This window comes from Serinus canaria, chromosome 3 (genome assembly GCF_022539315.1).
Source record: "Serinus canaria isolate serCan28SL12 chromosome 3, serCan2020, whole genome shotgun sequence".
NCBI classification, from domain to species: Eukaryota; Metazoa; Chordata; class Aves; order Passeriformes; family Fringillidae; genus Serinus; species Serinus canaria.
In genome coordinates, this window is record NC_066316.1 from 5,835,008 (window position 1) to 5,860,685 (window position 25,678).

The 25,678-nt window shown below is 39.7% G+C and overlaps 1 protein-coding gene across 1 annotated transcript in view; it reads left to right on the forward strand.

The window, feature by feature from the left end:
* Positions 1–315: 315 nt before the first annotated feature.
* Positions 316–25,678, forward strand: part of SPTLC3 (serine palmitoyltransferase long chain base subunit 3) — a 78,834-nt gene continuing 53,471 nt past the window's right edge. The window contains exon 1 of the mRNA XM_050972360.1: positions 316–768. Coding sequence (XP_050828317.1) covers positions 652–768 — 117 coding nt within the window. The 5' untranslated portion in view covers positions 316–651. The remainder of the gene's footprint in view (positions 769–25,678) is intronic.

Here is a 25,678-nt window from a genome sequence, read left to right on the forward strand (position 1 = left end):
CTTTCCATTTCTTTGCAGGTATAATCCTGTGTCTGTCATGCTACTCATATAAGAAGAAATTAAAAGAAATGTTTTGATGTGTTTCTCTGCTTTACTCAAGGCAATACTACTTGTTTTCAGCTAATAAACTCTTAACAAGATGAACCATGTCATTTTACAGAGTACACTGTTAAAATTTTCAAAACTTTTTGCCAGTTTGTATGGAATGACCTCACTCTGCCCCGAGTGTAAGTCGGAGAAAAGACACAAAGTTTCTCCCGTGGAGGTATTTAGGAGGTAATGTGTCTTTAAGTGTCTCCGCCTCTGAATCCACCCACTTCTTGATAGCTGCAGCAGCCTTGTTGACTCACAGGAGCCGTGTTCATGCAAGAGCCAGCAAGGAGCAGTAATTTTCAGAGATTTTAACAGCACACCTCCTGCCATGTATTTCACATTCTAGCTTGCTGGGGCTGAAGCTGTATGAAAGAAAGTTTTATGTTTTGAAGAGATTGCAAAAGATAGTTCCTCCTCTCATCCTGGAAAATCCTGACAGACCAGTTGGATACCTTTCAGGCCTTAACCAAGAACTTTATCTTCTCATCCCACTGTCTTTTTTACAGTAGAAAGACCCGAGACACCCTTAAGAACTGAGAATCTGACTAATTTAAACAGATGGCTAATCCCAGTGCTGTGTGCAATGGACATCTACATCATCATCATCATCAGAAACAGAATAACCTCTTAAAAAGTGGAATATCTAAGAAAAATGGAATCATTAAAGGCACGAAGGTAAGGTTTAATTGTTTACCCTAATTGCCTCAATATTGAAAACAAATAGGTACTTGCAACATTACTTATTAAGCTGTTTTTCTGGTCATCTTAGTGTCCATTGAACAGCTTGTATGGATAAGGCTTGTGTGTTAATTTGTAATCGTGGGACCTAATGCTGCTTTTGTCTCTCCTAAACTGCAGAGAGAGTTGGGAATGCTCATGCAAATGCTGTTGATCCCATGGACTGACTTAGTGTCTAGTTCATTTCAAACACAACAAACACAAAGTAGTAACTTCCTTCTAAAGCTTAACCGGTGGTGGACTTGACTTTGCAGTGTATTAATCACTAGTGGAAAGCTGTTTTGTCAGCTTCAAGTGTGTGTGGAGTAATTTTTGAAATGTGATTTGTTACTCTACAAGTATAACAACAAAAATACGTGGGCAAGCAAAGCTGCCTTTTCATGATGTTTACATTTATGCAGGGATGGCGTAGCTGATCCCCACACTTTACTGATGCCTGCTATCCAGCCTTGGACTGCTTAAAATCCAAGCCAGTTTACTTTTTATTTTCTTAGGCTGTTCTCTTTGAAGCAGCACTTCTCACATACATGAATGTTTTGTAGATCTGTTGGCATGTAACATCCTGAAGAATTAACAAATCTAAAAGCATACTTTTACCAAAAGAGCCCAAATCTTAAAGGTTGTCTCTCTGTGATACCTGTTCTGACTGGGAGCTTGCTGTCTGTCTTGGAATGTCCTAATTCTGGATCTTGATGTGATCATTAGGAGAAAGTCTTGTAGTGATTATAAGAGGGCTGGCTTTGGAGCATGGTGTGGTAGTGACAGGGGGGATGGAGAAGGGTGCTTGTGGAGCCTATGTGCTCACCTAACCATCCCTGTTAGGTTAGGAAGCTTTGGACAAGAACTGTGGTGAGGGCTCTGCTGTTTTACAAATAAACTGCTATCTTTTATCTTTCCCTAAATGGGGCTCTCACACGCCTTAGCACTCTAATGAGGGCACGCCCAGTGTCATGCCTAATGGTTGTCTGGCTTTAGGTGTCTCCCCTGGTATGAGTATTTCCCAATCACTGGCTTGTGTTGGATGAGGAAAGCAAAAAATCTTGCACAATGATTGAAAAAGACCTTTCTTGGATTCGCTTCCAGAAACCTAATTCAGTATCCTCTTAGATATCACATACACCTCCTCATCATTTTGTACATTAGCTATTGCCACCATGGGGTTCTAAGTCTTTGCTTTACACTTGTGACAGATTTCAAGGACTAAGCTTTGCCATTCAGTTACTGTTAACCTGCTGCAAATAAGTGACTTTGAAATCCCAGGAGGGCATTAATTAGTATTTCCACCTTAATAAAAAAGAGAAGTAAACAGCTAGAGAAGTAATGACTAATATTACTGAGCATGAGCAAAAAAAAAAAAAAAAAAGAAATAAATATTGGCCTGAAAGGGGTGGCAAAGAAATGAAGGAAATATTATTAGATGCACCTTCAAGATTAGTGAAGTCTTACAAGCACCACATGGTTGGAGGAGAAAGTGTTTTACCCTGCTGTGTGATATCTGACAGTAGAACTGAGCCACTTGTAAATGCCATCCCTGGCTGAGGGAAGTGGTGAGGAAGTGAAGGCTTAGAAAGTTCAGGAGGCTTATCAAAGGCAGATTTGGTAAGTCTGGGTCGAGCACCGTGCTCACAATTGCATACCATTTCCCCTTTCTTCTTGCTCCAAACACAGAAAGAAGGAAACAATAACAGACGAGAGTCCTGAATGAACCAGGAATCTCACTCCTGGCAGGAATCTCCCCATTCCTGTCTGGTCTGTTTCCCCGCCCCAGCTGCCTCACCCTGTTCAGTGCTTATGCTTGATGCTATTTTACAGGAACAGATTCTGTTCCTTCCTCCCTGTGCTGTTCAGGAGCCTCAGTGCTGGAGGTGTGCACACACTCCTCCCTGTGCTCGCACTGGCCACTCCTCGCTGGGCTGTGCTTCCCACTTTGCAAGCTGGGATCTGAGAAGCAGGGAATATGGCAGCTTGGTGCACAAGGAAGCCTCCACAAGGCTTCCAGGTTTCTCTTAATTCCAGTCATTCTTTCTTCTTCCTCTTTTGCTCTTCAGCCACCTTGCCCCTATTTCCCCTAACACTCTGGCACACACATTTATGTACTTTACTGCCCGTGCAGTAAATTAATTGACCATTTAATACCTTATACAGCAGAAATATAGTGCTGGTGTATTCAGGGGATGTGACTGGTGATGCTGTTTCCAGACTTGTGATAGTTCCAAAACTTTTGGGCTTAGTTACAGCTGTGCTACTTGGCAAGGAGGGAAGGAGGGAGAGATGCTGTGGTTTGAGAGAGGCAACTAGTGCAGAGACTGCAGTGAGTGAATGGCACAGTGATGGCTTCTAGGCCTGTACAATTGTCTGACTGGAACATCAGGCTTTGCAGCAATCAGATCTATAAACCCTTTTTTTCCAAGGGAGCCCCCAGGAAGCACTGGCTTCAGGAAATGCTGGCTTTGGAAATATTTGTTTTGAAAACACCTGCTAAAGAACAATGTGTTTTGCATCTTAATGATGTAAGAACATTTTGTGTGTCTGTGCGTGCTTAACAGAAATAGAGAAGCAATTCTGATACCACAAAACCCCCTGGGTTTCTAAAGGATTTTGTTTAATGGGTTGGGAAAGGTAATTAGGGATGATCAAATGTGGGGGAGAAGGGAGGCTCTCTTTGCTTCTAGCAATCTGTGGCACTCCAAGGTCAGAAAGGAGGTAGCTGAGTGATAAAGAAGCAGTGAAGCATCCTACCAGAAGAGAAGCTGGTTTTTTTGGGGAAGTGCTGGAGTGCTTTGGGGTGGGACTGCTTGTTCAGGTAGCTTCTGTGATTGTTTTAAGTCAGGTTCACTCAATTCTAGCTGATAGCACAGACTCTCCATGTACTAATGGACATCAGGCTTAACCATGTCCCCACAGGCATGCTGCATCCTGGTATTCTTTGGAAGCTGGGCCGTAGTATGACCTAAACTTTGGGAGGTGGTTGTGGACCATGTCTTCCACTTTGTTCATGCTTTTAACAGAGGCAGATGCTTCATGTTCTTCCAGGATCCATAGTATGGACATTCTTTGCCCAAAGCACTATTCAGTAGCTAACCTATTTATTTATGTACCTGTATTGGCCAGGAGAAAGTATTTTCCTAGTGATGGTTTCTTTGCTGTTATATTGCTGTTGATTGGGTACCTATAATAGGGGACATTGTATTTTTAAAACAATAAATATGTTTGTCTAGTGGAAACTTTTTTTTCCTCTTATAAAAAACACATGCAACAATTCCAATTTTTTGATAAATTATTTCCTTGGATGCTTTAGCCTCCAAGACATTATAAAGCAATTTGTAAACTCACTATTTTTATGTTCTGCACTGAGAATGGCAGGGCTTGGAAGAAACGTGTACTCAGCAAGACAATAGGCTTTTCCAAGGATTTTAAGCTCCTTGTGAAAGCAAAAAAGAATCTGGGATGAGATCCAACACAGTAACATCTGCCCCACTTATCTAATGGCCCAAAAATGTGATAGTCTCCAATATTTGGAGGGTCCAAAATTCAAAAGCTGTTTATCTTTAACTTCTGTCCTGTTACATCTGAATCTCTTCCTAGCTGTTCTACTCAGCCATTTGGTTCAATATTCCAGCATCCAGTCTCAGTCCCTTCCATGCTCTTGGCACCCTTGTTTCTTTCCTCTCTTTTCTGCTTTCCAATTTATTACCTAATGATGATCTTCAAGAAAACACTGATTGTTTAGAAAGAGAGTCATGAAAGGAATATGCCATGCAACTGTTCTCATGGCAGTAACTTTCTTATATGTTGTAAAGGCCTCCTGTAATTTCTTTGCTCTCTCTTCACCAGTGCGGACAGCACTTCAAGTGTTTTTGCAAACCTGGTGTAAGCGGGGCATTTTAGATGCATACTCAATATAAATGTTAAAGAGTCTGGTAGGAACAGAAAATAACTAATTCCCACAATCAGAGTCAAGCAATAAGGGTTATTATCAATAAAGGAAGAGCAAGGAGAGAGGGTTAAGGCTGATCAGGCCTTTCCAGCTGTTTGCGGCTTCAGTTGTGCAGCCATAATGATCTACCAACATAATATGATTTTTTCTGAAATATCTTCATATTTCGATATTGGTTTGGGTAAAAACAAATTGAAAGGGAACTTCATTGAGTCCAGCCTGTTTCACTTGGAGCACCTCAGCATTCTGGGCATTTTTCATTGTGCATGTGTTCGTGTAAAGTGCAACTGCAATTTTCCCTCAGGAAAAAGTGGAGATTTGGTTTTCAGTCAGATTCTCTGCCAATTACTGTAGCTGTTGCTTCAGCTGCACCAGAGATTCGATCTCCTCATCCTCAGCTCCTGCCTCCTTTTCTCCTTGGTTTCAAGCCTGAGAAATGTGTTGCTTTGCACCTGCCCTCTCAGATGATAATCACAGGTCTCGGATCCACGCCCTTGTTTCTGTCATCTGCCCTGCTATGTGATGAGCTCAATGCATTGGAAGCAGGAAACACTGGGGACATCTTTCTGCAGCCGAGGTGTCACCACTGTGTGGGCACATGTAACAGTCTCTGGCTCTCGTAGCAATGCTTTGAGCATGTTGCATGAGGCTTTACATGCAAGGCTGAGATTTTTCACATAGCTCAATATATAAGGTTGGTCTAAAGTCATTACCCTCTTAACACCTGGAAATCTCTAAATGCAGGTAATTAAATTTTGGGAGGTAAAGCCTTTACAAAAATAACAGATAGTAATTTACTTTGGCTTGAAAGACTCAGCATGTCAGGTCTTTAAGGTCAGCCTCCTCTTAGCACAGTAACAGCTCATCCTTCTACTCATGAAAGCAAGTAAATTGTTGGGAAACTGGATTAGCTACACACACATAACTCATGGCTGAGCTCCAGTGCAAAAATAAGCAGTATACAAGAGATAGAAACAAGAATGGCCTTTGAAAGAGGAATTTTGAAACATTCTGGGGGAATGTAGCAGTGGCATTAGGTAAGCCAAAGATCTCCTGGAGTCAACATTTGCAAGGAATGTCAAGGGAAGCAAGAACAGATCTTGCTGCTGCATTAGTAGTAGATGAATGAACAAGGAAAATGTGTCCCATCAACAAATGGGGTGGGTGACTTAGTGACCACAGATGCAGGTAAGGTGTACTCTGTGCTTTCTTCGACTCACTTTTCACAATCAAAGTTGTCCAAGCCTCTGTGTTGTCAAACTACCAGCAGTGACAGAAGGTTGATTCAAGGATCTCTTGAGAAATGGCAACCCATACAAGGGCGTGGGATCAGGAGGGAAGCACTCATGTGTGGTAGGTGATATCACAGTGATCTCACACACTATCAGCTTTGGAAGCTCCCAGATGTCAAAGATCCCTCATAACTTCAGAGAAATGTCCCACCTGTCTTCAAAAGGCAGGTCATTTCTAGCAGAGGTTGCTGTTGGGAGCATAGAGAGGAGATGATTTGGAACAGCAAGCATAGATGTACCAGAGATAAATAATGTTTGACTGACTTTGTCTTCTATGCTGAGGTGACTAGATTTTTCTATGAGAGGTAAGTGATGGAGGTCACCTACCCTGACATTGGCCACACCACCCTCATGTGCTACTTGGGGCATTACGGTCTCGATGGGCAGACTGCTGGGGGGGTAATAACTGGCTGGATCATCAGGCTCACAGAGTGGTGGGTAATGGTTCATACTTGGCCTGCAGGCTGGAGGGAGTTTCACATCTGTGGAGGGGGAATCAAGGTATGGGTAATAGCAGTGGGACATATGGAGCCTTTCAGGGCTCAGCTAGGCAAAACCCTGAGTGCCCTGCTGGGAATTTGGTCTTGACCTGCCTTTTAAAGATGAAGATGAAACAGAGACCATCCAGTCCCATGAGTCTGTGACCTTTCAGTGCAAGGAGGCAGCATTTCTGTGGTGAGTCAGCAGTAGTGATCCAAAAATGGATGGAATTGATGCAGAACCTCAGTCAGGCTTCTATGAATATTTGTCTGGCCAGCAGCTTATTCGTGCTCAATAGAGATAACTGGTAATAGAAAGCCATGGTGTGGCTAGTGCTGTTGTCTGCCAGTTTACATCCTTTCAGCATGAGAATTAATTACCTTTGCAAGCTTTAAGTGGCAGTCTGGCTTTCAGAAACGAGAAAGGTGAAAAGCATCTTCTACCTGCAATGTCAGTGGGGGATGTGGCTGGATGTGTTCCATTGTAGAAGCAAGTTCATTAATAATAATGAGCTGAATGATAAGATAATGATTGCTTAGGGTCTGTTTGGGTCTCTGTGTGAGCTGGCATAAACAGGACCCAGGGATGACCACAGAACACTGAATGAAATGAAAATAGTAAATTTATTTCTATTACCTTGTCAAACCAGGGATCCCCAAAGCAGCACCTAGGCAGACCCACATGAGCAGGGGCACCAGAAAACTCAGTTCTTGCTCAGTCCTTGCTAGAGGATCTCTGAACCTGCTGTTTTCACCTGTATTTCAGTGCCTGTCACAGGTGTGGATTACCTCCCTGCTTTGGTCTTTCCCACAGCAGGGAAGGAATCTCAAGCATGTTTGATTGAGTGCCTTTAAGTCTATCTCAGGCCTCTTATTGAAACACAGACATTGAACTTAGCCAACACACAAAGCTGAGCAACAACTGGTATATGTGTTTTTCTACACCTCAGCTGCAGATCACTTCAGCATGTTTATTATTCTCCTCAGCAATCTTCTGTTATGTTCCCACAGTTTCTATAAAATCTGACTTTTCACCAGAAAAACGTTTAGCATCGTGCTGCCTCTCTCACAGCTTGCTCTTTGCATGTGTGCAGTGGTGTTTCAAGTCCTGGTTTATAGGGTACAAGACAACCATAAAAATCCTAATTCATCATGATATGCAGGTCAGTTTCTTCTGCCAATAGACATATGAACTCTCTCGTGGATTTTTGGTTTTTTACTTTCCTTTTTAAGACAAGTAATTTTTGTTGTGGCTAGGACTGTGGCATTAACCAGCAAAGCAGGAAATTAAATTTCCCTACAATGACCAGTGGCTCAGCCAGAGAATTTCTGCCATTCCTGGCAGCTAATTTTTCCACAGAAAATACTTTGAGAAAGCAACCCAGACAGGAATTTTGTGAGGCTATTGTCTGAGAGTTGTCATTGTGGGATGGATATGGAATTATGGCATGGAATATGAAAGAAAAACACCAGTTAAGGAGAAGAGCAGGCAGCAGGACCAGCAGTGTTTTGTGCCAGACTGAAGAGGAATTGAAGTGTATTGCACTTAAGGATACATGAATTCAGACAGATGACCAGAGCATTCTGTGAGATACCTTTAGTATAAAACTGTGAGGTGAAGAGCTGAATTTCCAGGGTAGATGCCATCTATATACACCCCTGTCTTCAGAACAAAGTAATATTTAACCTATTCTGGCCAAGTGTCTTCATCCCACCTGAAGTATTTTGAATTTCTAGAACATCCAGGGTAGATGTAATACAGTAATGCCTTATCTGTTCTACTGATCATCTCAGGGTTCTTTGGGAAGGCATTCAGCTGTATCCTTGCCTTCATTCCTTTGATCAAGCACAGGCATGTGCTCTGTCATTTCCCCCTCTTCCAAAAAATTTGGTCTTCTCCATCAGCCTGCCAAGACATGAGGGTTTATTCACCTAAAAAAGAAATATGGGAAGACAAATTTGAGATGCAGAGCTGAGACTTGTAGCCATTTCAGCTGACGTGATGCTGCACTCTGCTTCCTCCAGGAATTTCCATTTGAGTTTCTTCTTCCCTGTTGCTGCTGCTGATTCATACAGCCTGAAGAGCTGCCACACATCTCTCCATGTGACTCACATGTAGCTAGCTGAGACTTCAGCCTGCCTAATCTCACAGCCCAAAGCTGTCAGCTTACACCTGGGATCACAGCAGCCAATTTGTATGTTCTTGAGCTTCCCAGGCCTGTTCTGCAGGAGAAAGCCTCAATCTAGCTTAGAATTTCCATCTCCTGCCCATTTGCTGTGTATCCACAAAACTTGGATTGTCTTCTGAAAGGAACACTTCTTCCTCTGTCATCACCAGGTTGCATTTCCTGCAGGTAAAGGTAAGCTGCAGCCAGGTTCTTGTGCACACTGTTGTGGGGGAGATTTGTCAAGATCAGCCACGCTGCTGCCTGGGGAGGGCAGGACACAGATGTTTCCACCCAGTCCCAGCAGCCATGTGCCAGTGACTAGTGATTTACATGAGACCTTGGAGGTCAGGAAATACAACCTGAGAAATAAATTTAGGACCACCTATGGCTGTCACATTGTACCTCATTGTCAGTCAGTCTCAGCCCTGTGATCTGATCAAACGCATTTCCTGCTGACCAACCTCAAAACTTTGAGTGCTGCACAGATCCCAACACCAAGCTACAAAACAATTCAAAGTGGATAAGATTTTTGAAGGCATTTCATGGTCCAAGAAAGCATTTTGAAAAATCATGTTTCCTCTGCTTTTTGAGATCATATTCATGCCAGTTTCTGAGTTTGAGCTTTTGAACTTCCAACAATCTCTTGGCATCAGTCATGCTCAGAGGGAATGTTTTACTTTGTCTCTGGCACAAAATGTGTGTCTGCAAGTTTCTTGAAGTCATCTCTTTTTTATAAAAGGGTCTTTGTAAATTGCTCCCCTGTGCAATATTTTCTTCACATCACTGTTATATAAACAGCTTGTCTGTTTGCATATGTGGGTGGTAAAAGTGCTTGGGAGGTTCTAGCAGATAGAAAGGTGTGTTAATCTTGAAGAGGGGAATCTTCTTGGCTTTTGATTGTTCTATTTTGAACAGAAATGAAACAAAACTCTTCATCAAACTGCTTTGATGCAATCTCCACCCCTTTTCCTCTCTTCTAATCACAATCATCCACCCCTGTGGGCCTTATCCTTGGTTTCTTTCCACTTGCTTTAGGTTACAAAAAACTTCTGGGGATATAAGCCTTTAAGTACTGCATTGGTGCATCTGTGGGTAAATAAGTAGTAAGGAGTGTTACAAAGCAGATTCTCATTTCTCTCTGTGTAAAACCCAGTTTTATCCCACATAAGAAATTACTTTGTCAAATGATCTGGGAAGGAATCCCATGTGGCCAAAACTTGTCTATTGTTACTTTTTGGATCTCAGTACATATTTTAACAGTGTCTTTTCAGGTTGAAGTCAGAACCTTTGTTTCTCAAATCTCTTTCTTACCCATAACCAAACAGGAAGTACAGATTCCAAAACAAAAAATATGTGTTTGCCAAAATCTATAACTTTTAAAGGAAAAAGTTAGTATTTTTGTTTTTCATTCTGAGACAAGTAGGATCTTGATATATGCCGAGTCTAATTGCTTTTTGTTAAAATCTGTTTTCAAGGCTTAAAAAATGTATCAATTCCATAATTTGTCTATTTTCAGATGTGTGTTAATGGTGTGCTTAGTGGGAAATGTGGGATATGCTGTGAGCACTAGCAACTTAACAAAATAATTATGAGGTTGTGTCCAGAGACAGGAGACTTGTGCTTTGGGAATGGAGGTGCAGCTTTAATAAAATCTGGTTTCACCTTGGGTTGAACCTATTGTCCAAGAAGAGGTGTAATTTATTACCTCCCTGAAGAGGAATTAATTGACCTCCTTGCATCTCTTACTCACCAGTGAAAGGTAAAGAAATAAAATTGTGCACACTATGACCGTCTTGAGCCAAAGATATTCATCATCAAGAAGGGTTTCAGAGGTGCTGTCCTTTGTCCACATGTCTATTATAAGGATGGGGAGATGAACAGACTGACTCCTTGGTCCTCTAGCAGAGGATTTGTTGTTACAGCAGCAGTTTTCAGCATAAAGTAATGTCTGCAAGATCATTCCACCTCCCTCTGTGACAGGTAATCAGTGTGAGCTCAGGCTGGAGGATGAACAGGCATCTTAGAGGGCTTTGAGTACTTCTAGGTTGAAATTAGCATGAACATGACGAGAACATTTTATTTTTCAAGGCTGCACACAGAACTACTTGAATAGTGTGGAAAGACTTTAAGCTTTTAACCAGCTATCCAAGAAAGCTTGTGCCTTTAAAATATACCCTAAAAAGACTGACAGAGGATAATTTGAAGGTTCTTCAGTTTGGTTTTGGTTTTTTTGCTGGAGAGGCTAATCAAAACATCTCTGCACTTTGCCACTTCTCAATAAGTAACCACCATGGTTGAGTGACAATAATTTGATCTCAGACTCTGTTTCCTGCTTATTCCTATATTTCTTTTTTCTAGCCCTGGACATCTTCCTGATTTATGGCTACATCTCAAGGCTACATTTAATCTCTACTGCACAGTGTGTGGCATTCCTGGCTGTGCTGCATCCCCACTTAGATGCATGGCCAAAAAAAAAACCAAAACACAACAACATTTTCCACAGGAAAATGTGGAAGGAAAATGAGGGTTTGCAATGCAGTGTTTCAGCAGAGGTAGCAGAGATAGGCATCAATCATCTGTAACAAATGATATTTGCCAACTACACCTTGTTGGAATAGGAAACAGCTTTATCTATGAGATTAATCTATGAGATTTATCTATGAGATTTATCTATGGTCATAAAAAGATTTACCAAATCTGATAATAAATCTTCTGACACAATTTCTTAAACCTTGTGATAGAGGCAAATAAACCAGTGTTACTTTCTATGCTATTGGATAAAGGAATATTTTTCTTAACTTGAAGCAGATGCTGGAGTCTTACTTCTTTATTAACTTCATTTAGCCATGGTTAAAACAAGCTGACACCCTGTGCTTTATCTATCCACATTTACTGACAGATCATTGCAAAACTGAATAGGAGTTTGTGATTTTGGAGGGTTTTTTCAGCCCATATTGTTCAACATGTAAATTTTAGCAGAGCTTATAAACGGTGCTTTAACAACAGGGTTTTAGTTGAGGAGGTAAAAACATTAGCAGTGCATTGAAAAGAGAATTCAATTGGGTGGGGGAGATGGGATGAAATAAAAAAGTGTATACACATGCAAGGCTTTGAAAAGGAAGGATGTCTTGAACACTGACAGAAACAGGTCTTAATGTATAGATACTGGTCGCTTTTGCCTTAGAAAAATTAATTTTCAATCTACCTGATATCTAATTTACCTAATACTGGTTAGTTTCATATTAAGGGTGATCATCAGCTGGATACAAAGCTGCTTATGCCATAAGCATGTTACACTTTGGTTTAGGTCCCACTTTCACACCTGAGAAAGACATACTTGGAAATGAGACACTCATGTCTGTAGCAATTTGTAATTATTTTACAAATTGTTTCGTATTTATTTATGTGAAAAACACCAGTCACTTGGTTTTAAACTTTTAAAAGTTTTATAGTAATAAAATGGTTATAAAATAGTAATATAATTAGAGTAATAAAAATTTGGACAATTAGGATTAGGACGATATGAGACAATAAAAACAAAGAGTTAGGGACAGTCTGGGTACCTCTGGGCAATTTCTTTCACAATTTATTATATATTATTTATTTAATATTTAATTATTCAGGTGTCAATATCAGGGACAAGGAATCACAGTTGAACCGTTGCAACTTGTGAAAAATGTGTATTTTATGATTGGCTTTTTTCAAATATTAAAATGAATATTATATGTGTTATGTTAGAAAGTTATGCTGTATTAATTTTCTTAAGTAGTGTGTTAAATATAGTTTTAGGTTATAGCATAAGGTTAAAATAGAAACTATGCTATGTAAGATACTTTTGTTAAAAGAGAAGAATGAGGTACTCCCACCGAGATAGCAGCCACAGGACACCTGAATCTTTCAGAGAAAAAGAATGAATTGCTCCATTATCAGCGGAAACGAACTTCTTCCTGCCTCGCTCAGTCCTGAAGATGCTGTCAGGATTCAGAGGAAGAAGTTGACACTGCCCAGACACAATCTCGTGTTTGAATGGAATTTATGCATCATGGATGAGGTGTATGAACCTGCAACAGGCTGTTGCTTTTAAGGGTTAATCCTCTGTTAACGTGGGTCCTTTTTCGGGCTTATTTTGCCCAGAAAGAGGTACCTGGACTGTCCGTAGCTCTTTTTTATAAATTTATATAGTGATGCTATCTGTCTATCAACTCCTTAGCAGCTTGTGAACTCGTGAGCCTTTTTCATACCATCCACTCTTTGCTTTAAGTGGACTTTTGGACACATCCACATCCACTTTCAACACATCCACTCTTTGCTTTTTATTATCTCGTATTGTCCTAATCCTAACTGCCCAAATTTTTATTACTCTAATTATATTACTATTTTCATAACCATTTTATTACTATTAAACTTGTAAAACTTTAAAAACAAGTGCTTGGCGTTTTTCACAAGCTCCTCCTCATTTCCAAGCCGGGCTCAGCGCAATCTGCGTTAGCGAAGGCACCAAGAGCTCTCTGCGGGTGGAAATGAGGGACTCAGATAAAGCAGCGGCCGGACCGGCGGGTCCGGCTGGCTGGGTTTGTGCCGAGCTGCTGTCAGCAGCGCTCCCAGGGCGGTGGGGCTCGGTGCAGGGAGGTGGAGCCGCCCCAGGGAGCGAAATGCGCTGTGAGAACTGGGGCAGGGGCGTGCCCGCTGCGCTGGGGGTGCCGGAGTAGCTGCGGGCTACGGGGGAAAGCCAAGAGGAGGTGAAAGGTGGATGGCTTGAGTCTGTGACAGGTGATCTCAGCCAGGGTGACGGCGAGGAAGCACAGGGAGGAGTGGTTCAAGGAGGGGAAGATGGAGATCTGCAAGCAACTCTGGTCTTGAAGGGAATTGTGGAAAACGCGTGTTTTGTGATTGGCTTTTCGCAAATATTAAAATGAATATTATATGTGTTGAGTTAGAAAGTTATGCTGTGTTCGTTTTCTTGAGTAGTGTGTTAAATATAGTTTTAGGTTATAGCATAAGGTTAAAACAGAAACTATGCTATGTAAGATACTTTTTTAAAAGAGAGGAATGAGGTACTCATACAGAGACAGCAGCCACAGGACACCTGAATCTTTCAGAGAAAAAGAATTTATTGCTCCATTATCAGGAGAAACGAACTTCTTCCTGCCTCGCTCAACCCTGAAGACACCATCAAGACTGCCCAGACAGAATCCTGTGTTTGAATGGAATTTATGCATCATGAATGAGGTGTATGAATATGCAACAGGCTGTTGCTTTTAAGGGTTAATCCTCTGTTAACGTGGGTCCTTTTTCGGGCTTATTTTGCCCAGAAAGAGGCACCTGGACTGTCCATACCTCTTGTTTCTATTGTCTCATATTGTCCTAATCCCAATTGTCCAAATTTTTATTACTCTAATTATAACCATTTTATTCCTATAAAGCTTTTAAAATTTTCAAAACAAGTGATTGGTGTTTTTCACAGGAATTGATTTTCTTTTTGTTTTTCATTTTTCATAAATAGCAAAGAAATAAGACTGTGAGGTGGGTAACGGCAGAAACAGAAATCATTTCACAGCCAGCATGTGTATTTAGTGTGTAGTACTCAGAAATTAAATACTTTAGTGTGGACTGAAGGTTTAGTTAAAACAGATCAGCTGCTACTGACAGCTCTCTTCTATACTCCCATTAGGAAAATTCTAGCTCTTTTGTAACTGCTTGCAATACTTTTCTTCACTTTGTCTGAGTCTCTAAGAGTGCTTTAATGCATTCTGTCGTACATTCTTCAAAGGTATACTTAACTTTTTAAAAATTTTCTTTCTAGCTCCAAAATTGTAGTGTTTCTGGGGAAATGTGGTGTCCTCTGCACGATGCCTCGTAAGATAGCAAAAGCAGATTTGAGGGCTGTGTGGGACTGAGATGGATCTTAGGAAATGAGGATAGAATTGTAAGGGTTTGTGTAGGAATGCAAGACTTCCACGTTATTCTACTGAGATTTGTAACACAGGAAAAAGCTGTTAGCACTGAACTCAAGTTCACTACAGAGACAAAGGAACATCTATGGAATTTCAAATTAATTCCACTCGGTTTTGCAAACCAACTGGTCAGATTTTTGGAATGGCTCCCACAGAAAATAATTTCAAAATTCTGTGGTCTGTGATCCTCTCTCTTGACGGTGCAGGAATGCTTGTGTCAAATATTTTCCTTTCCTGGCGTGGATTTATTCCCCCCAGAGGTTCTGTTTTAATGTAAATAATCTAGATGGTGTGATGCATCTGAGAGAAGACTCTTTAAAGATTTTGCATTCCATTCCAGTCAAGACCTATGTGATAATCTGAACCTTAAGCATAATTACTTTTTCTTCCTGTATATGTTCACTGCAATGTCTGTTGCATTTTCAGTTCTCTTGGTGTAGGAGCCAACCTTACTCCTTGGCTGATAGAATCCCAATTTGGATACTTGGTCAGGTCTTTTTAAATGAAATTCTGATCTGTTTTGTTCATTAACAAATAACAGAGGATACTGGATTTTACCCTATGCTTTGGCTTACTGGGATTCTGTCAGAATAAAGCAGAAATGGCAAACCTTTAAATAAAGTATTTTAAGGTACTTTAAGAATCTATGTTTTAGAATATTTGATATGATACTTGATATCATCTCTTGGCATGCTTCTGTCTGGCTCTTCCAAATTTGGCATGACTTTTTGCTGGTACCTTTCAAAGTTTCTTGGGGAAGCCATTGCATTTCACTGGACATTTCTGGATCATTTTCACACAACAGCTCGATGGACATGGCTGTTCCGAGCTCTGGGCTTAGTCTGAACTGCCTTCATACAAAAGAGGAAACCTTTCATTCACTTCTCTGTTGACCCAAAGCTAGAGCTCCTAGAGCACTTCAGGGATTAGGCTCTGGTACTGTTTTTCTGGGAGCAAGATTCATTGTTTTTCAGAGTTTCTCTAGGGCCTTGTTCTGATGCCCCCAGCTGTGCTTCCCAGGTACCAAGTTGCACTTTTTTGGGAGCTCATGCTGCCTTAGCTGCATTCCCCACTGAGAGACTCTGGATTTGCCTCATCACCTCCTGGGGGGCAGCTCTGCCTGAGTTTTGTTCAAGGGCTTCCACTGTCTTCCTCCTAAGCAGAATGCAGACAAAAAATTATGGTGTAGGAAGTGCAAATAGTATTTTACTTTACTTACTATCTTCCAGCAGCATTGAAAAATTAGCTTTGATCCATGAAAAGAAAAAAAAAGAGACAATACTGTCTGGTATGAATTTGGTCCTCAGAGGGGGATATTCTTGAATTATCATGGTTGTTCTGCATGTCCTGGTTGCCATTCCTGATTCTGTATCAGCTGATGTTTTGTGCACAGGCTGACGTTATTCCATTTGTCCATAAGGGAGCTGTCAGGATGGGCACATAACATTTCTTAATTGTTATTAATTTCATATTGAGTATGAGAGGAGTGCCCAGCTTTCCCCATGGACTGGGAAAGAACACAAACTCAGGAGTTATCAGAGTATAGTAACACTGTTCCAGAATTCACTGTAAAGCATTATGTCTGAAATCTCTAAATGCTTCCCTACACGAGTGTCTCCTTGGACAGATTTTGTTAGGAGTTTCTGTCATGTCAGGTAGCTTGTTGAGGTTTTTTTCCCTATTGTAGCTGAACTTTATTAATTCTTAATTAATTGATTTCTACCTTGGAACATGTTACTGGGATAATTTTGCATATGTGGACATTTTTCACGAGTCAATTATATTTTCCTCTGCTGGATGGTAGGCTGTAAGTATGTAGTTCATCTCTCAGGGGAGTTCCTGGACAAATTAAAGTGGTTGGAACAAATTTGAGACCTCTCTCCACTGCAGTTGAGAGAGAAAACTGGGACTTTTTGTCATTGCTCAATATTTGCCTCTTTGCAGAAACATTTCTAGCAGTCATTAAAGAAGGGTACAACATTTCTCTTGTGCTCAGGTTTGTATTTTGGGGTTTTTTGTTTTGTTTTACAAATGTGAAAGGGTAGAGCTAAAACATGAAGTCTTCTGAAAAAAGTTTCTTTATCTTCTGTGTGAACTTTTACTGGTATTTGCTTTTCATGTATAAGTTTCAGCAGTAACTTGTTTCTTTCAGAAGTCAGAGATTACTTTACAAGTCTTTTAAAATCTTTTCATATTATTAATCTTTAAAACCACATTCCATTTACATTAGCCTTCCTTTTGGATTGTGTTGACAAGAAATCAAATTGATGCCTAGGCATCTTCTGTTGTTCTTGAAACATATCTGGTAGCTCAGGAGAGAATGTTCTTGATCAGAGATTCTAGATCCTCTAGACAACCCTGCCAGTCTTTGCTTTGCCAACTATTGTTGCTGTATCTCTGTGATTCCCAAATTTGATAGATAAATTTCATTTTAAGCAGAAAGTCTCGTACACCCATTTCCTTCTTCAGCATCTAAGAATCAGAGGTTCTTTCTATCTGCTTACATTTCACCTCTGAAAATAGGTACCAGCTGTTTTTGTAGTTCTCAGTCATTTCTGTTCCATATTCCATGTCATAGTGAGCTTTAGGAACGTGAGGTAAGTAGGAAAATAGGACATGAGGCTTAAAGGAATTTTGAGAAGTTATCTAGTCCATTTCTGCAAATCACTTTTATCCAGGGCTGGTTTTCTGCTGGAATATCTTGAAGGCTCTTCTGGGGCCTCTTACCTCATAAGATGTGTCACTGTGTTTTGGGGTTTTGTTAAGTCTGACAGCACTGCTTTCTTCTTTCCTCTGATAGACAATATCAGCTTTGACTTTACATAAAATGTCCCTATTAGAGGTTTATATCCATCTTAAACACCTCCATTGCTCTAGATTCACATTTAACTGATTTCTAATATCTGATTTAGATCACTTTGGGTGATGCTTAACAGAGCACAGATTATTGTCTTTCTTTTGCAGTTATCTTTGACATGTTTGAAGACTCTTAGGCTGCCAGTCATTAGGGTTTTCACTTCTCTTTAAACCAGACAATTCAGATTTGTTCACTCTTTCCTCATAACTTACTTGACCAGACTTTATGCTTCTTTTCCCTGTTCTTTCCATCTGGTTCACCTCTTCTTTCTCAAAAAGCAGTGTCTGAAGTTGGATGGACATTCCAGCTGAGACCTGCATTAATACTGCTTAGAACCTCTAGAATGTTTTGTCCTTTTGCCCTTAACATGAGTTTTTTAAGAGATGGCTGTTTTTTCTCTAACTCCTTTTACTTTCAATGTTGCTTCCTATAGCAATCCCTGCTACTTCTGGGTACAGTTATGCTCTCCTGAAATCTGTGATTCTGCTGTTCCATTTCCTGCTTTTCCTGCGTCCCTTGATTTCCACCATTTTATGATCAGTATAAATGAAAGCTTTGAGTTAATACACCACTAATGTCTCCTGAAATTACTTCCAAAGTGCAGCAATTTTGTTTTGTCTTCCAATTTGCCCCATGGCAGTATGGGAAGGAATAATAATGCAGGTAAGGGAAAGACTTGTGAAATGCCTGTAAGCATTTTATTTCCAGAAGCAGTGATTTCATGTTCTTACATATCCAGCATCTTCCACCACCCTGGAACATCCCAGCTTGCCTACCACATCCTTTCTTTCCAGAGGGGCAAGAGGCAGAATGTGCTGAACCTTGTTCAGACCTAAGGAGATGCTGGTTCATAGATTATTGCAATTGTGCTTGTGTAATTCACTCCAAGAATGGCTGAAGAGCCAAGTTATTGCTGTGTGTCCTTCTGTTCAGGGATTTGGATGCCTTTGTGCTATCAACATCACATTTTCCTGAAGCTTTTAGAAGAGTTGATATAATAAAGGTCTAATCAGATTTGATTGAAATTGCTCTGTGAGCTCAAAAGCTTTAATAGATGGGTACTTGCAGACAGGTGACATGAGGGAGTGGACCATTGTTTTCTTAAAAAATTAAAAGGTTAAGATTCTTCAAATGCAAAGACTTATTTTCAACTTTTTTGCTATGCATTTGAAAAGGTATCTTCCTTTGTTGAAACAACAAAACTTCAGTTACCCCTTTACCTCAGTAACCTGGCACCTGATTTTTGTCTCTTGAACTTCCCATGTGCTTCTTTTTCCTAACCCTTTTTTCAGCCAAGAACAACTGGCTCCAGGTGTTTACTTCTCATTTATCCACTGGTGAAAATCAGTACCTGGTGGGGTGAGGACTTCCCTTTTTGTCTGTATCTAGCCTGCTGTAAAATCTGAGGAGAGCATTTATTTAAGGGTGTTTCTGCAAACCTGGGTAGGTACAGAAAGTTCAAATGACTGAAAGCCATCAGGTCTCATGTTCAGTATTATGACTTAGATAATTACTGGAACAACTTATAAAGAACATTTCATTGTATAATGCACTTTAAAAAAAACCCATCAATTTATTTCTAGATTTTTTTATTGATCTTCAAGCAATTGAAATAAAATGGAAAATTTTTGAGCTCTGATTGAATTAGTCTATTTAATAACAGTTAATTAATACAACAATTAAATAGCAATTAAGAAGTCATATAGGCCAAGATCATCTTTTCCAGTAGTACAAGGCAGAAATTGAAATTGGTGGGAAGAGGAGAGAGTCTCTTGCAGTACTGCTGTACCTGGAGACATCCAGTTGTGAGTTTCTCATAGCTGTAGTTGTGGGCACTGCTTAACCATAATAATTTCAAACTGCCTTTTCCTGATAGTTTTCAAACAAAAAATTAGCTCGAGCAGGATGTTACTGCTTCTGTAGATTTTTAGGTGAAAAAGGTAATTGGCTGTCACTGGTTAAACTATGTAACTTTTCTACGTTAGGGAACAAGCTGGTGAATCTGAGTTACTCTAGACTGGGGTTCTCTGAGGACACTTTGATGATAGGTGGGTTGACAGCCTTCATCATGTTGTTAAATTAAATGGTGCGGAGATTTGATCACATGTACCACTTGTGATGCTGGCTTTGGTGTAGGACAACTGACTTTAATTAGCCATGGTCACTGCTACCAAGTTGCCTAATGATTGGCTAAATGAGCTTTTGTCTTCTTGCTTAAAACATCTTTTATTGTATTTGAAGGTGTCAAGCTATTAATTTTCTTGACATGTTCATAAGGATGGGTATTGTCTTCACCTTCCTCGAAATCTTCTGTCCTACAAACCCATATGCTATGCCTTAACTGAATTTATCCTGATTCTTTTTTCACCCTAGGGCTTTCTTTTGGTGCTGAATTCTTATCCTAACTCAGAGGTGGTCCTTGTCTACACAGATGGTCATCTTCCTACTGAGTTTTTAATCCCCTGTCTATCAAGCTAGCTGCACAAATTTGATTGCCTCTTTCTCAGCTGTTCATGAGAAATTCTGCTTTCCCTGTTGGGGATTTCTGCTATAGAATTTCTTATCTCTGTCTCCTCTCCACCTGTGCTATGTCAAGATATTTGTATTTAAATAACATTTCAAAGTAGTTAACTACCTTGGAGGAGGTAGCATAAATCCAGCTAAACTGATTGCATTAACAAGATTGGCAATGACTTTCTCTTTCATCACATTTTTGAAATATGATAAGGTACACTTTGCAATCATAGGAATGTCTTGGAAGGCACACAGTTTCAGTTTACCTTGTGCATAACTCTCAGAATCAGGAAAATAATGTGCAAATTATCCTAATGATATGCACCTTTCAGGTAAGAAGTGTGAATACATTTGTCCTCCTTTAACAAGGTTATTGTGGTTTCCAGAAGTCTTTATCCAAACAGATGCCATAATCTTAGGAATGAAGAACGGCCTGAGACTGCTTCTGAATATTTATTTATCATGATCCACCATCCATGGCCACTTCCATTCTGATAGGGAGTGAGTGTTAAACTCATTATTAAATCTGTGCAAAATCCTGGCCCTGTTTGAAGCTGTAGTGCCATATAATGGGGAAAGGTCAGGGATCCAATGAGGATTCATTATGCTAGTTACAGCAGAAGATGAAACATTTTCTCCTCATGGGAGTTTTTAATGAAGAGGAATCTGATAGCTAACTAAAACATCTTCTGGTGCAAAGTCACTTTGTAGGAAATATGTAGAAGTTGGTGGATTGCATCCTGTGGATATTAACTCAGAATCCACACTGGGCAAAATCACAAGCAATCTGGTTAGTACATCTTGAGAATCTTTACACTATTACATTCTTCATCCCAATAAACAGTTTCATATCAAAAATGTATGTGATATCCATAGGATTAATTTCTAAATGCTTCTGGAAGTAGCTTCCCATATTAGCAGATCATCACCAGTCGTGTGCAGAAACTGGCAGCCTTTGAAGTGATACCACTTCATCATCATCATCATGCTTGTTTGTGTATTTTTAAAGCCAAAGCCATAGGATAGGATGATCAGGAAGTATTCTGATGCAGCTAAGCAGTGTGAATCCTGTAACCTACCCTAAGCTTTGGAAATCTTAGCAAACACTGCAACTTGACACCACAAACTATATGGGGATTGCTGTAATCCAGGTGTTTCATCCACTTCTCCCTGATTCCACAAGCCTGGCTTTCTGCTCTGTAATTGCTGTAAGGTTAGGAAATACCTTTTAGTGTCTGTAGGTATCTCTCTAGGTAGTGAACTTCATTGTTTTGTCTCTAATAATTTAAAATTATTAAGCTCCATCTTTGCCCTCGTGCCTTCCTATTTACACTGAGTCACTCTGAAGTTTCTGGGAGTAATAGGAGAATAACAGCTGCATAAGACAATCATGTTACTTTTTCTTTCTAGTGTTTCTTACTAGTGCTTGAAATGTACAAATGTAAAGGCATTGGGAAAAGAGTTTGCTGTGCAGATTTTTTTTATCCCCCATGTACTGTTTGATGTAAGTGCCTTAGTTAGTTGCTATTGGGTAGTAGCTGTTCTGGTTTACATTGAATTTATGAACCTTGAAGTTCAGAACAGTGTTTTCTATGATTTTTCTCCCCTTCATCAGATTGCATTTTCATGGTTTGCACCTGGGCTTTGTCCTGAGTCTGTGTGCATCAGTCTAAGCTTCTGTGCTATAAAGAGTTACAGGTGGCTTTTCTTTTGACAAGCACTGAGGCCATTCTGCAATGTGCAGTTCTGCCTGCTGGACTAAATTCATGCAAGATGAAAACACCTGCTGATGGTCTCTGTAGGTTTTGCAAAAATTGCACACAGAAGGCAGTTTCATGATAGGTGAAATTAAACATTCACTGATGCTGGAGTGCACATTGCTTGTAACATGTGCAGTGGTAGAATTTCTGATATATCAGATAAGACACTAAATTAATATAAATATCTTAATAAAATCTTACAAAACTTAGATAAAATATGCACTTTCTGAGTTCATATTTCTTCTTGTTTGGAACCCTTGCCACTGTTGAATGTTCTTCTTGAGTGTTATTTATGACAAAGTCTTCTGTATCCCTCCAGCCTCCTATATTGCAATCAAAAATTTCATTTTAGCATCAGAGTAAAGTGTTAACCTGAAAATTATACAGTAGGGGTATTTTTTTTCCTCATTACATAACAGCATTTCACAGTATATTCTAATGTGTTTGTCATTCACATCTGTTTTTTCATAGTATTAATGTCATAGTCAGCATTGCAAGACTCGTGTATTTGATGCTGAAATAATTGCTGCAAGATTAATATGTTGTAGTTTAATTTGTGTTCAGCTGAAAAGATGAGGCAAGTCTGGAAGGTGAACATCCTGTCTTTTCATACCTTTTTGGTGTTTGCCTCTAGTGTGCTGTCTTGAAGAGAGGCTGCAGGTTTTTAGTCAGCAATTAGACGACAGTTTATTAACAAATGAAAATATATTTCCTGATGCTTGTGAAAAGTGTGGTGAAGACCCAGCCTCCAAACAAACCTCAAACAGCTGAACAAGCAGCATTTGATATTGTTTACAGGAAGTGAACTTCTTAGAGTTTCTGAATTGTTAAATGCTAAATCTCTGCAAGTTCAAGAGTACGTGATTTCCTAAGTTATTTTAAGGGTGTCCTATATTTCCTAAACCTTCTGGAGTGTCTTGGAGATTTTACTCCTAGTCTTTATTGACTGTATCACTACCAGGTGTCTATTTTTTCTGTAAACTTCAGTAGAAATCGATCATCAGTCTAAACAAGGATTCTGCAGGTATACTGATAACAACCAAAGCTTTTTTGGCTTGGTTGCTACTTGTAGTTTGTGTTGTAGCCTCTTTCTTGTGGCTTTGTCACATTGCAAGAGGCAGTGACCTTCATTTTAGCATTTATAAGTTAGTTTCTAAGTTATAAGTTAGAAACTTATAAGTTTCACAACTATTTTTAGTTTAAGTCTTGTCTTTATAGTTCAGTAATCTATGAATTCCCTGTGTAGCTGTTTATGGTTTAGAAACTTGAGCCTGTGAGATCTGAAATGTGTTCTTGTAGAAAAGAAATCACTCATTTGAAGTGAAGGATATCACTGCCAGTAAGTGGGCAGATTTATGAAGTAATCTAAATTTATGTCAGTAGTTTATTCATTACAGAAAACTTCTGCTTTCATCATTTCAATTTCCCTTTTTTTTCTCCTGGGAACTGCACACAATCACCCAGATTCCTCCAGTGTCTAATGGATTCCTAAGTGGTTTTGGGAAAATGTAGTAATCGTGACTGTCAACATGGTGAGTTTGCACAGAACCTGACAGTTTTATTCCTTGGGACCCAGCTGTCTGGTGACAATGATCTATAGGAGACAGAATTGCATACCAGACCTTTAAAGTTGTGACTATCCAGTGGCAAGTGCTAAGTGGGATTCAGCTGGATTGTGCCCTTCCCTTGGCTGAAATGGAATCCTGTAGTGCTCCAGAAGATTACAGGCCAATGGAGATCCTGTCACTCATTTATGTCATCATTTGTGTAGATATTTATATTCTTCCCCATGTGGCTGTCTCACACATCCTAGGACATCTAAAATCATCTGCATTTAGGGTCCTGTCCCAGATGCTCTTCAAATGCTGGGGAGGAAACATCTATTTAGAACCAAACTGCCTGCAAGCAATCAGATGTTGCATTCCAATAATGTCTATTCTCCCCTGGGTTTTTTGCTGTAGTCCTAAATTGCTAAAGATTTCACTGTCATCTTGTAGGTCTGTCAGATACTGAGCAAACACAGCTGTCACTTGGTTCACATTTTCAATACCTCTCTCTTCATATGCATATCTGTATGGGAAGCATTGTGGAGATCAGTCAGCTTGCATTGGTTTTTAATAGATTGCATAAGAAAACCTGATAAAATCTGATCCAGAAACATACATAAAGTTGCATCCACGTCTGGATCAGATTTTATTCCTGGCAGGGAACTTTTCTTTAAAGGTAAAGACTTCATTGTTCTCCCAGTAGTTTTATTTCAAGGATATACCTATCTGCACCTACTGCTGCTGTATTGGAAGTGGACATAATAGCAGGAGAATAATTAATTAGAGCTTGTTGTCTCTGTAAAAGAGATTTGTATGAAAACATGGGTTTTGGGGGCTCAGTTTCCTTGATACAGCTCCACTCACCCAGCACACATGGTTACCTCTTTGCTGGGGAGTTACTCACAGCCAGCACACAGGTTTGGTACTGTGGCACTCTGTGATGTTCAATTCTTCATTCTCCCCTTGGTGCAAATTTGGCTCATGCCAATCAGCACAATTCCAAGGGCTGCAGGACCTAAATGCAATGAAAAATTATCTCCTAGTTTTAACAGTAGTGTGAACAAATATTTAAGTATTATTCATGCTATTGAATAGCTATCATTTTTTTATTTGCTAATATAAGAAGAAAATAAATTTTGTAACTATTGCTTGTAAAGGTGTTGCCAGAAGTGTGTTTAATAGACTTCAAGATGAGTTTACATTGTTATTAGAGCAAACTACTTCAACTAAAATTGAAAATTTAAGTGTGTCCCTTATATTCATTATTTTATACTGATGTCCTTTCTAATAGCACTGTGAGATTTGTTGTCAGAGTTGATTTCTCCATGTGAAAAACTGAAGGCATTTTGGAAGGGGTTCTTCATTAGGGGAGAGTTTTGAAATACTGCAGCTAATGGGAAAGTGGGAATCTAAGAGGTATTGTACTTAAAGCTGACTTTGCTGCATTGCCATCACTCCTGTGGACTTCCTTGGCATCAAAATCTTGCTGCAAGGAATTCTCTTGCTGCAGTATCTCTCTGAAAACCAGCTAAGCAGAGGATCAACACACAAAAGTTGCATATCCTGATTGCACTTTTGGTTTCCAAGAAGCTGATGAAATCCTAGACTTGTAAAACTCCTTGGTACAAAATCCATTCTCTTTGAATTTCACCCATTGCCTTTCTGAGTGTCTTTATGCTGCAATTACAGTAGATTCCCTGCATTTGTGCCTGGAAGGTAAATGTGCTCTATGGCAGGCCACTGAGGAGCTATTTTGATTTGAGATGCCAGGAGAATTTTTTTAAAAGCCAGTAGATTGTGGATTAACATATCACAAGAGTATTTACTCCAGATTTTTAAAGGAAGCCAAAGATGAAGTTGCTGAGTAACTCTGGGCTGCTGTTTATGTTGCTCTTTTTGCCAGAGAAATTAGGAGTTACAAGTAAACAATTTTAGGTCCGAACAAGAAACACTGCAGAAGTTTCCTGTTGGTAGTGTGTATCATATTGAAAAAAGATCAGAAAAAATTGCAGGTCTATAAATAAAAACCAAATAATTAATGGGAAGGGAAAGTGGTCCCAAGAATGCACAAACAGCAGTGTTCTATAAATTTGTTCTTTTTGCAACTGAGGAAGGATATATGTAATCATAAGAGGTGAAACTGTAAACTGTGGCAAGGAGGCAAATAGAATGTTAACAGTCTTTAAAAAGCAACAGAAAAGAAGACAAAGCATCATTTGCAGATGTATAAATCCCTACTGTGCCCTCAAGCGGGGTATGCAATTTTAATTTGCATTCTTTGCATCTCGAAAAGGATTTATTGATTTTTGCAGAGTGAAGAGAAAGTTGAAAATAAAAAT